Below are 16,155 nucleotides of genomic sequence, written 5' to 3'. Positions count from 1 at the left end.
ATTATTCCTCATTTCTATATCAGAGGTTATAATGGTGTAGACCTCCCTCTCAAGGCTCCAGTATTTAGGGCATTTTTAATTTAAATCATCATGAAGAATATTTAGAAACGGCATGACTCATCTATTTATAGGGTGTTGAGTATTATTCTTTTTGGAAAGCACCTTAATTTAGTAAAACTATGCAAAATGGCCATCATGTTACTTCAGAGTTAAAGTGAAAAACATAAAAACATAAGAAGCAAAGAAAAACATATGGTGATACTTATCTCTGTTAATTTGTTCTTGTGGACAGACAGTGTCAAACCCTTTTTGCTGTACCATTTCAAAAGGCTGCAAGAAACTCAAAAATTCAGGATATGCCTGTCCAAATTAGAATTCTAAAATGAGGTGGTCTACAAGCATTAACTCACTTACACAAGCACATATTGATCAATGTTGAAGACTAACCAGTCTTTTTAGTAAGCTGCTTATGTCAGGGATATAGCACCTGCTTCCCAGGTTGGCCACCAGATGGCCACATAACTTCCTGGGTTCTATGTCTCATTTAGTTAATGTCTCACCTGTGTTAATTAGAAATTGTTCACACCTGTGTTCTTATTTAACACCTGTGTGTTACGTCAGCCCTGCCCTTTGTCTCAATTTAGACCTCATATCTATCCTAGAGGGAGACTAGTAGATGGCACTAAAATACCGTATACTAGAGAAGACAAGATCTACAGTTATGTACCATCTTAACTGAGATTCGTTTGGAACAACAGATAGAGCAACACAGCAGACAAGCCAGTCTTGTTTTAGCCTTGTGCAGATGTAGATCTTGTCCATGTTTGATTTGTGCAGAACATAGTGAGGTCATTGCAAATCCAGCCGATTATAACAAAAGAAAATGGTGGTCTCAGTTGATTGTATACTTTAGACCCCTCTATGGTGCATGCATAATGACTGTGACTGGTTTGTAGTCACAACCAAAAACCATGGCAATGTTTTCTTCATAGCTGTATGAATGTGAGATGGGAATTACTTATGTCTGCAGCTGTGTACTAAATTTATAAGCAACCAAATCCACAACATATCAGAACTTCAGTGGTTCAGCAGCATTTAACCCTCAGTGACCTGTATTTGTGCTAGGTGATTTTTCTTTGTTTGTTTGAAATGAATATTCACAACCAAGCTTAGAAATTCAATTTTTATACACATTTAAAAATACTCCGCCCTATGAAACTACATGTAAGATTGCCATACTGAATAAAAGGGCATTGTGATTAATACACCAGGTTCTCCAACATGGTAACAATACTGCCAATTGTCCTGGAATTTAAATGAAAATGCTGCAGAGGTCTAGGCCGTTGCTCCCAAATCAGTGGCAGTGGTCAAGGGTCAAGAGTCACGGAAGGTGGATGAACACCCAGATGTTCACAGAGCTGATGGAGCACCCGAGGCAGACCGATTGCTTTGGTTCAGGGGTGGGGGAACATGGGCTGTGCTCGAGGACCGTGGTCACGATTCAGCATCATTTCAGCCGATGCCCTTGTCGCCCTCCACCCCCCTTCTTCTCATCATTGTCTTCCCCGCAGGTCTCTCCTCTGCTGTGCTTTCTCACTCCCTTTCTCTTCCCTCCCCACACCTCTCTCTTTAACAGCAGGATAGCTTCTTCACACTTTTGGCCTTGGGCTCCTCAGCTGTGCCTTGATCAATTCCTACAGAGAGGTGAACATCCACATGTGACGGAATACAATGCCAGCTCCTGTCAGGTTATATTAAAGACATACACCAGTATGGCCTAAGCCTTCTACAATGACGCGTAGTAGGAATGGAGGTTAAGTGTACACTATATTGCTCCCCTTGCAGCATCTTCTCTCCTGTTGTTACCTATCTTTTCCAGCCTTTGCTTTCCTCCAGTCTATTGTAAATGTCTGTGCTTCATGAGTCTTCCACTCAATTTTCGCTCCGCTCTGTCACCCCCCCCATCTTTCGCTTCCCTCCCACCCTTTCTCTCTCTCCCTTTTCTTTCACCCCTGCCATGCACTTTTGCGCTCCCCGTCTCTTACTGATGAGGTCTCCAGCTCCGATGTGAGAGTGAGTGTCAGTTCCCTCCAGGTCCCTGAGCATGGAGCCCTCGAAGGCCAGGGCCGCGACCCGAAAGAAGAACTCCCTCACGTTCTCCCCTGGAAGCCAGCCACAGAGCACGTCACACCCAGCTGCAGACCGTGATGGTGTGCAGACTCAAACCCAACATCACACACACGTTTATCACTATGTTTTCCAAGAGAATACACATTAATTGCATTTGTTCTGGGGTCAGACTGTGGAGCGGTAGGAGCTCCACGTGTGGAGCGAATGGGTCACAGCATGTCATGTAATGTGTCTTCTCATTACCCGTTTTGGAGGAGACCGACCAGAACTCGGCCTGCATCTCGGATGCCATCTTTACTGCGTCTCTCTCGGTCCTGTGGCATTCTGCTGAGGACTGTGTACACACAGGGGACAGGGAGGTGACCATGTTCAAGGGCACAAGGGAAGCAAGACAAACACCCCAGAGCTCTGTGCGTGTGCTTATGGGAGAGAATGTAACTGCCTCACAGAAAACCTATATGCAAATCTATGTGAGTGCTTTTACTGTGCATGTGAGCACACGTGTGTGTGCGTGCATGTACATACACGTGTTTATGTGTGAGGACTGAACCTCGTAGCAGCATCCTGCACTCTCACCAGTAAATCTCTCTTGGTGCCGACCAGAAAGATGAAACAGGATCCAGGGTCATTCTCCCTCATTGCTTCTTGCAGCCACTGCCTGAAGGAGACACCGGCAATACATTTAATCTTACAAAAGCACTAAGGAAATACTGTGCTGAGGAAATAAATCACCTACAAGGGCTACATCCTCAAATTTACCATCTAACAGTTATTATTGAAATCATGTGTACATTTTTAGTTCTATGACAAATTACTGGTGCTGCCATATATGAAATTTCACCAAATTTCACCTGATTCTCCTAGCCACAAGTAGCCACACGTTTGATTGTAAGTAATATGTGTTCAGTGCCATAGGTGGCAGCAGTGTGCCTTGTGCTATTGTCTCAAAGGAGCCCCTTGTCTCAAAGAAGACACAAACTTTTTTTTATTTTTTTTTTTTGAAAATGTGTTTCTGAAATAAAGCTTTGCTTTCCTCTGTTCAAACAGTGCCACTCATCCACAAATGCAAGCATCTAACAACTGAAGCAGCTAGGCAACCAACTAATACATATTTAGTGCAGGATAGCAATTAGATTACTTATGAAGCTAGTCAACTAGCTCTGAAGCTAAAATCTTGAAAAAGTAAACTGGACACACACTTCCAGTTGACTTAAACTATGATTCCATATGTTACTTTGAAACCAAATTCATTTAACATACATTTGCAGTTCGGCTTATTCAAGTATACAACAGTAACATCCCTTTAAAAGGCATTTCTACGGTACAAAAATATTCATTCAGTCTTTTCTATAATACAGCGTTTCTCACACCTCTCCTGGCGGCCCACTGTCCTGCGTATCTTCTATCTATCCTTGCTGCTTGATTAAATCAGGTGTGCTCAGCTACTCAAAAGTGCCACTGATGAGTTCAGTCAGGTAGGTAGAGCAAAGGTAGACAGAAGATATGCAGGACAGTGGGCCAGCAGGAGTAGGATTGAGAAACACTGCTATATATGTTGTTTATCACTGCATTGCCATATGATATACATTTCCAAATTATTCAATATAATTGTATATCATATATGTAAAATCAGACAATTTAAGAACAATTCTACACAATTTATTAGAACATTTAAAAATTTTTATAGCATGACAATATATGCATCCTACACAAAATATGTGTACTATGCCTCTGTAGCTGAGGTAAAAGTGCATAAAATAAAAATAAAACGCAAATGAAAACAAATGTTTGAAATGTACTTGAAATTTGAAATGCTCCTCATCCTGCTGTTCCTCTCAATCACATAGCACCAGCAGGTTTTCCCTGTCTGAATTCACACAAGAAGTGAACAGATACGCTTTTTTTTCCCCAGCTCACACTTCATGCCTTTCACTGCTTCAGCCCAGTTCAGAATCACTGGCCTGGACAGATGCACTCAATCATTTGATGAGAGAAGTGACTTGCTCTACTGCCGTCAAGCAGCTTGGCCACACCACGCCTTGCCCTCAGCTTACCGCGTATGCTCCAGAGTCCTGATGTCCGCCAAATCGAAAACGATGATTATCACTGCGAAAAACAGAGCGGAACATAGCGGCCAGGGGTGAGCGGGCGAGCCAAATATCGCACATTCTTTCAGCAGGATTCCAGTGTGTTGTGTGAATTTTGAATTATTAACATTAAAACACTGCATCAGGGATGAAAGGGAGAAAAGTGGTGTGACATGACAAAGAGACTGAGAGTAAGCAGAGGAAAGAAAGGAGACTTTCTTTTAAAAAATCAAGGGAAGGAAGGACACAGAGGAAGGAGAGATGGCTAGGAGGCAGTGAGGGAACCCGCGGGTTGGGAGGGCATGATGTTTTCTCTTACCCTGAGCTCCTCTGTAGTATGTCGAGGCAATGCATTTGAATTTCTCCTGGCCGGCCGTGTCCCAACTACAAGGATACAGAAGAGGCACCATCACAGTGAGCTATCAACACATGCTACATATGCTGACGATGGGAGGAAGAAGGAAAGAGCCGAAAGAAATGATCCGGTACATGCACTGACATAACAGCATGCTCAGCATAAGACACAGGCACACTCACATCTGCAGAGAGTAGGGCACCCCGGATAACTCGAACCTCTCGATCTCAAAGTCCACCCCGATGGTGGCCTTGTAGTCCCTGTCAAACATGTCCTTGCAGAACCTGCGTGGAAGTGCACAAGGAGACAGCCTATGAGCGGACAAACCCGGGGAAGGGGGCGGGGGGGGGCACCGACAACAAAAGCAAACACACATGTGAAACCACCAGTCTCAGTTTTACTGTTTTTATAGCTATAGCACAAATCCTTTTGTTGCAGTTAACATGTAACGTTTAACACGAAACACTGCGTGGGGACACTGAATTGTTGCAAACTTCACCACACTGAAGATCTAAAGTGATATTCTACATTTGACGGTTTTCCTTGTAATTACGCAAATTTGTTGTTTGCGGTGGAAAAAAAAAAGAAAAGAACAACCCCTTACTGAAGGTGTCAGTCGGTGTTTTACAGCTCTTCCGTGCTTTACCTGTTGATCAGACACGTCTTTCCCACATAGAGATCTCCAACCACCACCACTTTGGACATTTTCATTCTTCATGGATGGAAGCAAAACACAGGAAGAGAAAAATAAATGTATGAAACATTCGTATGGGGGGGCGGTCCACTTTTCTTTAAAAAGATTTACACTATGTTGAGCATACATCTCCTCATTCATGTTTCACTTTCTTAAAAATCAAGTCCTATAAAATCATTTGTTAAAACGTATAATTTCAGTAACACTACCCAGAAAAAACTCATTCCTATGTGATTTTTTTAAACATCAGCTGACTGACAATGAACTCTGATCCCATGTGGCCAAAACATCATGTCACATGCCTTTCCGACTCAGTGTTTCCGGAGCTACCTTGGGATTCTTTAAGTTCACTTAAGTTCTCTTAAGTTCACTGTTTCATTGTTGTGAACTGCGTTTCATGGTTTGTTTACTGAGAGTAAGATTTAGGGTCCATCGCAGCCATAATGTAGCAAGGTCCAACCTCGATCAATGAAACCTGACAACCTAAAATAATGACTATAATAATCTGGATAGTTTCATACGTGTAGGTCCCGACAGAAACATGTCAAAAAATTCTATGCATGGATGTTAGCTTGTATGCAGGTTGTAGGTATAATGTGTAAGAGAAGTTTACAGTATTATCCTGATATTGTAAACTCCACGATCTGTGTCATTGGGATATTGCACGCTATTGTCAGAAGAAAGACCAGTGAATAGGGGGACAGGGTAGTAGTTGGGTCATATGGCTCAAATACTTGTGTCTACAGTACATAATCATATATACATAACAGGCCATAACTTGGTACCATCTAAAAGTAACAAATGCCTTTTCCTCAAACACATTAATGCACCTGGATGACAGTGTTGAAAGCAGCAATACAGAAGATAAAATGTATAATGAAATGAAACTGATATGCTAATTTTTTCAGAAATACAGACAAAAACACTACAGTAGACATGTCTGACTCTGATCCATTTAAGTCTCTAAATTTTTTTTGCATAAAAAAGTACAAGATATTTCCCCTGGTATGAGTTGCCACAGCAAGATTGAGAAAACTCCAACCTAATGATTTCCTCAACACAAAAAAGTTACAGCATTGACATTATTCCAAATATGGTTATTTTTTTTATAAGTCAAACAAAGGTGAAGCTACTACTTTGTCAAAGTTCCTTCTTTGCCTGTGGCTTCTGAACTTGTGCAGGGCCATCCCATGATTCCCTGCAGTAATTTCCTGGCACCCCAACTACGGGGCCTGTTTCTCTGAGCTACATGGTGTGCCCTTAAGCCCTGCTAGTACCTGCTGACTAATGGGCACGGACTTCAGAATGGCTGAAAATGAGCCACTGTGGTGCAGTGAAATTACAGTATGGAGCGCTGTTGTTGTGCTGCATCGGCCATGTTCATTCAATACAAAACTCCTCAGGTGCATCCTCTCTATTTTCTTCTTCGGGGAACTGATGAGCCCTCCTCCCCCTCCCCAACACACACAACCTGCTTTTCTCACCATAACTTTTAATTAGTGTCAATTTTCTCACCTTCATAGGTGTCAGGTTTCAAATGAACTGGAAGTGTGCCAGCCCAAGCAAAACCAGAAGCTGATATAAAACCCATCTGCTCTATGGTACTCCTGATTAGTTCAGTCTTGACTGAGTTGGCACTCTCGTGTTGATGTGTCAGTGATATTCAAGGACAAGATTCCGCCCTCCAGAAGAGCTTGTCTAACAGTCCCATGTGTGTTTGTGATGGTTGGTGGTACGACTCTAGTGTTTTGTTTATTAGTCACCTTTTCAACATGTTTCTCCCTATGCCAAAAATCCAGCACCTTTAAAGCTTACTGTGTCAGAAGCCTTGTCTTTAGGCACACATGTGCACTGACTGGGGACCTTGTGAACTACAAGACAAAAATCCATCATGCTTTGCCTCTCCTGGTGTTAATTTAAGTTTATGTTATTCCTGGCTATTTCAGAAACTGGTGGTTTTGTGACAGATGATAATGAACAGAATTTTAATATGTATTAATTAAAACAATATCTTTGCCCTAAAATGTTCTGTTCTTGAGCGTATCAGTACAGCTCAGCATTTTTAGTTAACAGTGTGATGGGCTGTAATTTACAGTGGTACTATTTACTTTTGTAACAGCTGACAAGCTAACCAATCTAGCAAATGTTATGAGACCCCAAGATGTTCACTTTCAAATTTTCTTATGAAATCTTTGCTGAGCCAGAAATGGAGGGTAACCACCAATGCTATTAAAAAATTCTACCATCCTTGCTAACGTCTGTGTTACAACTTTGGCACATTTATGCCATTGTATATTATTGAAAGTTACTAAATGATGTTGCACAGTCTCATTTCTAAGCATCACACTGTTCTACTGATAAATATAGAACTGTTATTTTTCTGTGGCACACTGTGATAAGGTGGGTACGGTATACTTGGCACACAATCCAAAGTTAGTTTGCAATGTTCCAAATGATGCAACTGACAGTAAGTGAACACACAAGAAAATCAACCAATAGGACCACTCATATGTAAGATCCTTTAATGTAGCATGCAGTGTGATAAGTGGGCTATTCTTGGAGCTGTAAGCACATCTGGTGAGGCAGCAATTTTGAAGGTTTGGTGTGCATCTGATCAATCATGGTGCCACTTGATACTGATCAAGCTAAGTGTCTCAGAACTTTAAACAGAAGGAAGCCACAATCTTTTCGCTGTGATCTTGTGTAGTTTCCCTATGACACTTGGGATGGAAAGTAAGAAATAAGAGGCCTAACTTTTGTATGAACCCTTGCTGTTTAGGTTTAACACTATTTACATGACAGAGGCAGCCATACAGAGACAGAGGTCATTTACTTCCCAAATAACGCTGGCTGTTGTTAGAGAACTACTGTGAACTGAAGTAATACTGCCACAACACCCAGTGAGAGAGCATTACGTGTTGCCTGGTTTACCTACCAACTGCTTGAATGCAATGAAAGCTCCAACGGTCTCTTGTCCTGCCCCTATGACGGCAGAGTGATTTAATTAAAATCCTGGTGATGAAAGAATTGAGTCTCTGTGTGGTAAACGGCACAGCTCCATGAAAACATCCCATGAGCTGTAATTGCATTTCGCTGCAGACACGGAGAACAGCCGTCACACTCTCTGTGGAGGTAAAATCTTACCCGAGCCCCACATGGGAACATGGGCAAGTCAACACATAGAATCTTAATGGCGGCACTGTTTCAAAGCGGACGGAGACTCACCCTACGTTGCGGGTGGTACGGTCCTGGCAGGCCGTCTTCACCCGGGTGTGCCAGTGATCCTTCATCTGCAGGCAGGCCTGAGGGGTGTACCACTGCAAGACACGGTCACACGCACAAACACAAGCTGAAACATACTACCACATACAGCAACATACAGCAGAATCACACGCAGACACGGAGCGGTCGCCTTCTACATAAAACCACTGACCGCACTGTCAGAAGTCAACTGCTTGTTACTCCAACAGCCTACCTGCAGATGTATCAATTCAGACATCACTGAAAAATATTCAACAATAAACCTTTATAAACCTCTGAGCTATAAACCTTTTTTTTTACAACTTTAATAGTCTAACCTCTGCTCCCCAGACCATCACTCCACAGTCTTCTAACACTTAATGGGCAGCCAAAGCTATTTTATGAAGCATTTTAAGTTTTATATATAATATATCTTAGACCACCACAGAAAATGTTAAATGTTAAGCTGGACTTAGCATAGAAATTTATATACATACAAAGTATGTCAAAGCAACCATTTCCCTAGTCTGTTTTCTCATTGAATCAGTCCTGGCGCCTCTTATTTCAGACTGGCAAAAAGACACAGTGTTACCAAGGTCCAGCATGTGTGCAGTATTGTTCAAAAATGGCTCACACACTTTTTTATTGAGTTTCAGTGTTTACCATCACCATTTCAAATTGGGTTTAAATGTTGATAGTCCACAAAGTCCAGGTTCTGTGCACCGCTTGATATATGAAACCATGCCAAAACTCAACAAGAATGAAGAATTTAATAGTTGCATCCTATTAAGTCCCATCTGGTCTGTTTGTGAGCGTTCCACTTTTGTGCCTGTACCAGCTGTCTACAGTTTCTTGCAATTCAAGTTATTCTTGCTAGCATTAAAAATGATTCAAAGTCCAAACCAGCAAAAAGACCTGTTAATCAACTGCACTAAACTTCCTGCAGCAGCATTTTAAGATGAACTGCTTTCAGGGCACAGACAGATAACTGAGCTATGAAAAGCAGTGCACTTGCTCCTTTGAAGATAATTTACACAATTTGTGTTAAGAAGAGACATCTAAAAATCTAAATCCAAATATAAATCCACAAAAGTTTGTAGGGAGTTGTAGGAAAAGTCTGGCCAAACCTGAAATGTAACTTGAAACACTGAATGATACAGTATTAGCCTAAACGAATGTCTCATCAAGAAGTTAATTTCTTGATTAATGAAAACATGTTTATGTTACTATACATACCACGCACACAGTAAAACAGCCCATTAGATTTTCCTCTTTATCTTAAAGATGACCTCACAGCTCCTCGGCATGCTGCTGAACAAGGCCTGAGGGCATTCTTTCCACAAGAAGTGCCATTCAGTCTTTACAGCAATCCATAATCACACAGGTGCTCAAGGTTCAGATTACATCATATGGCTGCAATCTGGCCCCAGTGTTTCACAGTGGGATTTCAGCTGTCTGATCGTTATGGACTCGTCACCTGTCCCTCCTCAAGCCACACCTTTGCATCGCCACCACAGAAATGAATGGCACCGTCCTGTCATCCTGTCCTGTGATATTATGCCCCCAACAGCACACATGTCCTAAGCCCTCCATCAATGTTCTGCCCATGATAATCTCTGCAGATGCTTTTGGATAAATTGTGCAGTTCAGACAGTTTTGCATTTCAATACATGACTAATTCCCTTTGACTGCCAGTGTATGCATCACACACTTACATCCATCCAGTGGATGTGCTGCGTTCGCCCCAGGACACAATCTCCTCCTGATGCCGATGATGCATCTGGCATATCTGAGGCTCAGAGTGTTGGTAGGCACTGAGTTATAACGGCTGATGAGAGAACATCACTCCCAGACTCTTTTTAGCCTTTTTGACATTTTACCACTGAATTGTGAGACATGCTTTGAGCGGCCATCATTTCATTAAAAGGTGTGGGAGACTCGACTCAAGTGCAAAAGATGCTTCAAAACTTGGCTCATGATCGTTGACATAAGCATCCACATTTCAGACATATTACACAAAGCAGACACATTACACAACATATGGAATGAGATAGTTTTATATTACAATTCCAAGCTATAAAAGGATCATTTGATGATTACACAGCTCCAACTAAATTCTGCACAAACAGCCTAGCAATAATACAAAACAATATCTTTTTAATCTTGTGTCATCCTTCCTGGGTGTCAAGAAGTTTGCTCTAGTGAAGTAACCTGCTTAGGTTCTGAAAGCCTCCTATGGATGTTGCCCACACCTCATACATTCCTGCTTGTTGGGTTTTAAAACCCTGTTGCACTTTACAAAGTGCAGGAGGTTTTCCTAGGTGTTCTGGACCCATTCCCAATCTGACTGTGACAAACTGTCCATCTTACGATCTCAATGTTTAACTAGAGTACAAAGAAATTTAAATGTATAAATCCTGGCCCCTCCACTGCAACAGACATATAGTGAAGCTGCTAGTGCAAAATGTGTGCCATGCATCAACCAGATGAGTGTTTCACATTAGCCCTGAATGAAGCTTGAAGGTCCCTGTATAAATACAAGTCTATTCACTTTCAGCTAAAATGGCTGGTGCATTGCTGCAATTTGGTTTTGAGAAATAGTGTTTACAGGGAAAATGACTGAGGTACTGCACATTTGCAACTACATTTAGCACTTGGTAATAACTCGCACCTCCTCTCTCTCGGCAGTGAAACAGACCTAACAGAAAACTCCTCTGTCCAGAACAGTGACAGTGTAAATCCAGATCCCAGATCAGTGGGAAACAGCTAACGAAACATTAGCCTCCATCAAATTAGCTCCAGTCCTGTGATCTTCCAGTCATACGTCCAACTGTGAGCCTCTCTCTGTGAAGATGAGTCACACGTTTTCAATAAGCGGTTTATTCCTCCCTTTGCCTCGCCATCTGAGCACATTCTACAGGCCCAAAGTGTAACAGCCATTTTACAACACCTCCTAATCTGATGTGGCACTAGAACAAATATTCAGGCGTCTTTCAGGAAATATGGGTATGCTTGCGTAAGCAATAGTTGAACTGGCCCTTCTGTATGTTAATCTTTGGAAGTATTTTATACTTTGAAATGTATGTTTGTAATAATTTTGTTGGACTTCTGTGAATGAGCTTTACTACACATGGATAAATCACTGGCAATTTAATAGGACCCCTCCTCATTTATACATGTATTTTAGTCATGGATGTGGAGTTTCACATTCCTTTAGTTGTTTTTTGTTTTTTATGTTCACATCATATATTCATATATTCAAATTCATATACACCTTTAAAACGTCATCACGGGTGGCACTAATCAATTGTTCTGGAGAGTCGTGGCAGAGAACTGGTAAAATGTGGTCACAAAAATGTGTCTTTTCGTACATTATAACATTGTACACAAATCCAAACCAGACAGTGTGTCACAGGAACATTCAAAAATCTGGAAAAATGCAGTCTGATTGGGAACAAGATTTATCATTGTGAAACACATTTTGAAAGTTCACTGGTATGGTCTCAAGGGAGACACTCATTACAATTGACAAGCTAATGTAAGATTTGGAGTCATTTGTTAGCTATGTGTATTACCTATGTTTTTACCATTTTGCTGATAACGTTACAAATATATTAGCACAGTTTAAGCACGTACTGTAGTTGTATCAGTATAATCACAAAATCTGCACAGTGCACTCCACACTCTCATGGATGACTTGTCATGTGTGTGAAAGAGGTAGTTTACCAAATGTACAAAAAGTACACATGCCATCTTCCCCATGATTGCGCTTGTTTACACACGGCACCTGTCTGAGTAAAATACCACTTCGCGTATTTGGCTGTACAGTGCTGGCAAGGTAGGAGCAGCTCTCTACTACCAGCAGAGTTCCCAGCTTTTAGAGGGTGGTCTGTTATCATATTGGATGACTGGGTTAATTTTTATGATGAATAAACACAAAACCATGACAGTGTGCTTTCTCTGTGTACATTGCGTGTGAAGTCTAGCTGGACTAGTGACACCTCGTTGGAGCAGATGTTTCAACTAAGGCTTCTAACATGGAGTCCGCTAACCAAGGCAACAGAGGCCCCACAGCTATTGGCTGAGGTTAAGATCACTCTAACTGGGGTTAACAGGACAAGCATTAACATTAATAAGATGCTGACTTTGCTAGCAATTTTTGGCACTTTCAGTACTGGTGGACTAATTTCAACATTTGGGTTAGAGTGCCTAAAGTATTGCTGTGCTTCATAAATATATTCATGGCTGCTACTCCCATATTGAATATATGACACTAATACACCCTTAAGGTGTCACCTATCAGCTCCCTGTTGTGAAAGTATGCATACTCAAAACCAAAATTATACATATATATAAATAATTGTGACACTAGTACTAAATTTACAATTCTTACAATCAGTAGGTTTTCTTTAACACTTCTGCATAACAATATGCAACATAACAGTACTAACAGTGGTAACTAGTATTCCTTTTTGTAACTGTGTCCTGCAGATTAGTACAGCAAAGGGCTGACCAAGAATTGATTTAACACTGTTCAACACCGAGTGATAAATGCTGACATAAATTAGCTTTGTGTGATATTTGCTGCTTAAGCATTGCATTGTGTAGTCTATGAGTTGCATTTTATAGAACCACATACTGTATATTGTAGCAGCTGGCCACCAGGGTATTCCAAAGGCCTGTTATCTAAGTGAGAGGTACACCTGGCATGTTTTAAAATGAACAGCTGCTTTGCTGGCTAGGCAATTACCTAGCAACAGTGCACATGGGCTGGGCACAAAATTTCATGTTAAAAATGGCACAAAACCGTCCTTTCATCTAAACAAATTAATCAGTGAATAAGTTCAGAATCAGCCACAGTATACCAGCAAATTCTAGCAATAACCCAATTTTTCTACCACTGAGCATCTATATTGGGGAAATTAATACAGACAGCTCCTATGTAAACTATGAACATAAACATGAACGTATGTTGGGTATCTGTACCACCTCTTGGGACTTAGGTCACAATGTAAGACTCTCTGGAGATGGAATGCTCTACAGTTGACAATTGTCCTCATCTCACTTGTGCTATCTGGCTGGCTGTTGGCGGCGTCTGCCTACCTTGGGGAACTTGGATATGATCCTGTCCTTGCTCACTGGTGCAGAGAAGTGCATCTTCCCATTCGCCATCTCCTGCATGCTGATGTGCCAGTGTCTGTGATGTCGAGACCTGTTGGACAAGACAGACCGCACTGCATGACACAGGCACAGCTAAGCTATCAGATCTTACCATATGCCCTGAATATCCCGATTTAACTCTTCCTCACCTCGGTCTGTGTGTGTCAAACCTGGGTCCCACCTCTCTGCAATACCTCTCTTTCTGTACTAATGCACTGAGTTTGGTAGCTTTTCTCCGACTTCCATAACCCTGAACTTTCTCACGGCACTGCATGCTCCTCTCTGCCCTGTACACATACATTCAGTACTTTAGCTCTCGTCGTTCTCTAATTACCAGCTAGGGAGGGGGCAAGATCATGAGATGTTTGACTTCAAAAGCTGGCCGTGGAGGAGACTGCAAAGTGCTGACTTAACAAACGTCCCCGGCGTAACTGTATGATGCTCATACAGTTTTCATGTCTCAAAATTATCGCAACTGTGTCGTTCATCGGATTTTAGTTGGAACCAACACACACATACAACAAAAAAAGACTTAACGAGGATAAAAAAAATACAATTCGAATACACGATGCGGGGAAAGCACACGATGAAGCAGAAACATTCGGTTCAAACAGTTACTGTATGTTCGAAATTCGCATCAGAGAAAATGTAACAATACATCAATATTAAGTTAGCCCATAAAAGTAAAAGCTAAATCCAGCGAAACACAGCTAATGTGTTAATGAGCTAGCTATACGAAAATCACAAGTTATGCCATTTACCTAAATCAGTAAGCATCGAGTGGACGAGTGAGAAAAAAAAATCGATATGGGCATTGGTGTTAAAGAGCCAGCTAGCAGTTGGACAGCTAGCTATTTTCTCTTCCAGTACAAATCACTGGGTTTCTGAACGGCTTCTGCAGAAACAGCTCATTAAATTCAGGCGACGAGCTACTATACTTACAGCTGTCTATCAGTCTGACGTGTTGGTATCGGTCCAAAGGCACAGCCAAGAAGAAATTACTCTATTAGGCTACTGTTTGGTAGCTGGCTAGTTACCCAGCTAAGCAAGTTCTCTGCAGCGTTGCAAAGAGTGCATCAAATCCAGCCTGAATCTCCATGACAACCATCAGGCAAGACGGTCCAACATAACACGTGACGGCAGCGTACAATTGAATAACGCAGCAAATGCAAGATGGAGGGTTGTGTACACAGTAATGTGTTCAGCGCGGAATATATCTGGTTTCCACCAGCGTATGCACCTTATCAAACAAAATTGAAATAGCGATTAGCCTTTAAAAGGGTGCCAAATTCGATGAGGACAAACGCCATGACCGCGCCCATTTCACGCTACGCATTCGCCTCTGCTTAATCGCTGAGAAAAATCACTCGTCTGCGAGATATAGAGGCGTTTGATTAAGACATGCTTTTTGATTTTGGTTCATGACCAGTTTTGGCACGTTCCTCGGCAGACTTCATGGTTAGAGAGCAGGGCATTGCAAAAATGATTGTAACAAATGCGGACAAGTTGGGCCTCAGGTGCACAGTTCAGCACGAGACGACTGATTGGCATGACATATTGTAGAAAAGCCACATTTACTAGTCTTTTCGAAAGGAATAAAAGCGGCTATAAAAATAGTAGCTATTTATGATCATACATTACAGTTAAATTTTATAGCGCAACTGCTATCTGCTTTACACGCCTTATTGTATTAAAGTGCAAATTTGCGTTTCTAATGAATGTGAACCTTTTTTTGAAGATGTGTTATGAATATGGATGGGAACGTACATGCTGGCATAATAATAATACTGTAGTGTCTACACGCAGTTGAAACCAGTGAAAATGTATAGCCGACAAGATGGGTAGCCATATGGCTAAGAGCAGCTATTTTGTTGATATGAATTGGATTTGAACAGGTGCACACAGGCCTTTATTGTTGAGTAATAACTGTGATCTGAACATTTTGTTTAAATTGACTATACACTTAAAAGTGACTCCACAGTTCTAGCAGCCTGGCTTCCTGATAGTGAACACAAACAGAAAGGCATCTGACTTGGCCAGGCACTGATCTGTGGACTAGCCAATTATGCCAATTGGCACCACAAACTGCAGTTAATGATGTGCGTAATATCATTTAAGGTTCTGAAAATTCACCAAATGATATATTCTGCTATAGCAAATTTAAAAAGACCCATTTCAAAACATAAACATTTTAATAGAAATGGACTGATCATATCATATGATATCTGTGTAATCCAGTGTTAACAACAGAATGTTTGTCCAGATAATTTGATTTAAGTGACAGTTCACTAGGCGTTCAAACCAAGTCATTTCCAAGGGGAATGATAGCACAAAGTATTAGCTTTCATTTGGAGGGGAAACTTATACAGTAAATAAATAAATATAAAATTGTTTGTCATTCAATAAATCTGGCTAATTTCTTGTTTTCTAGTAAGCTTGCGAAAGAACCGAATTGCTCTATTCACAGCAACTAGTTTGACATTTCAGGT

General features: G+C 41.3%; 1 protein-coding gene across 1 annotated transcript; it reads right to left on the bottom strand.

Moving 5' to 3' along the window:
- Positions 1 to 1,280: 1,280 nt before the first annotated feature.
- rab36 (RAB36, member RAS oncogene family) lies at positions 1,281 to 14,660 on the bottom strand. The gene is made up of 11 exons (XM_036529634.1): positions 14,609 to 14,660; positions 13,610 to 13,718; positions 8,492 to 8,583; positions 5,219 to 5,284; positions 4,755 to 4,856; positions 4,537 to 4,601; positions 4,185 to 4,236; positions 2,707 to 2,788; positions 2,374 to 2,464; positions 2,046 to 2,162; positions 1,281 to 1,694 (listed from the first exon to the last, which is right to left on the bottom strand). Exons 2-11 carry the CDS (start codon positions 13,685 to 13,687, stop codon positions 1,630 to 1,632), a joined length of 810 nt encoding a protein of 269 aa, XP_036385527.1. The 5' UTR covers positions 13,688 to 13,718; positions 14,609 to 14,660; the 3' UTR covers positions 1,281 to 1,629.
- Between the last annotated feature and the right edge of the window lie 1,495 nt (positions 14,661 to 16,155).

The sequence above is a fragment of the Megalops cyprinoides genome, chromosome 5 (genome assembly GCF_013368585.1).
Source record: "Megalops cyprinoides isolate fMegCyp1 chromosome 5, fMegCyp1.pri, whole genome shotgun sequence".
In the NCBI taxonomy this organism is placed as follows: Eukaryota; Metazoa; Chordata; class Actinopteri; order Elopiformes; family Megalopidae; genus Megalops; species Megalops cyprinoides.
This window is presented reverse-complemented; position numbering and strand designations above follow the sequence as displayed.

Bases quoted from the DNA above. Each gene is read 5' to 3' on its own strand.
- rab36 (XM_036529634.1), bottom strand. From the start codon at position 13,687: ATGCAGGAGATGGCGAATGGGAAGATGCACTTCTCTGCACCAGTGAGC. The intron at 4,857-5,218 runs GTAAAGCACGGA...ACTTCCACGCAG, and splicing joins AAGACGTGTCTGATCAACAG to GTTCTGCAAGGACATGTTTG. The intron at 2,465-2,706 runs GTGAGAGTGCAG...GTGTGTACACAG, and splicing joins GCACCAAGAGAGATTTACTG to TCCTCAGCAGAATGCCACAG.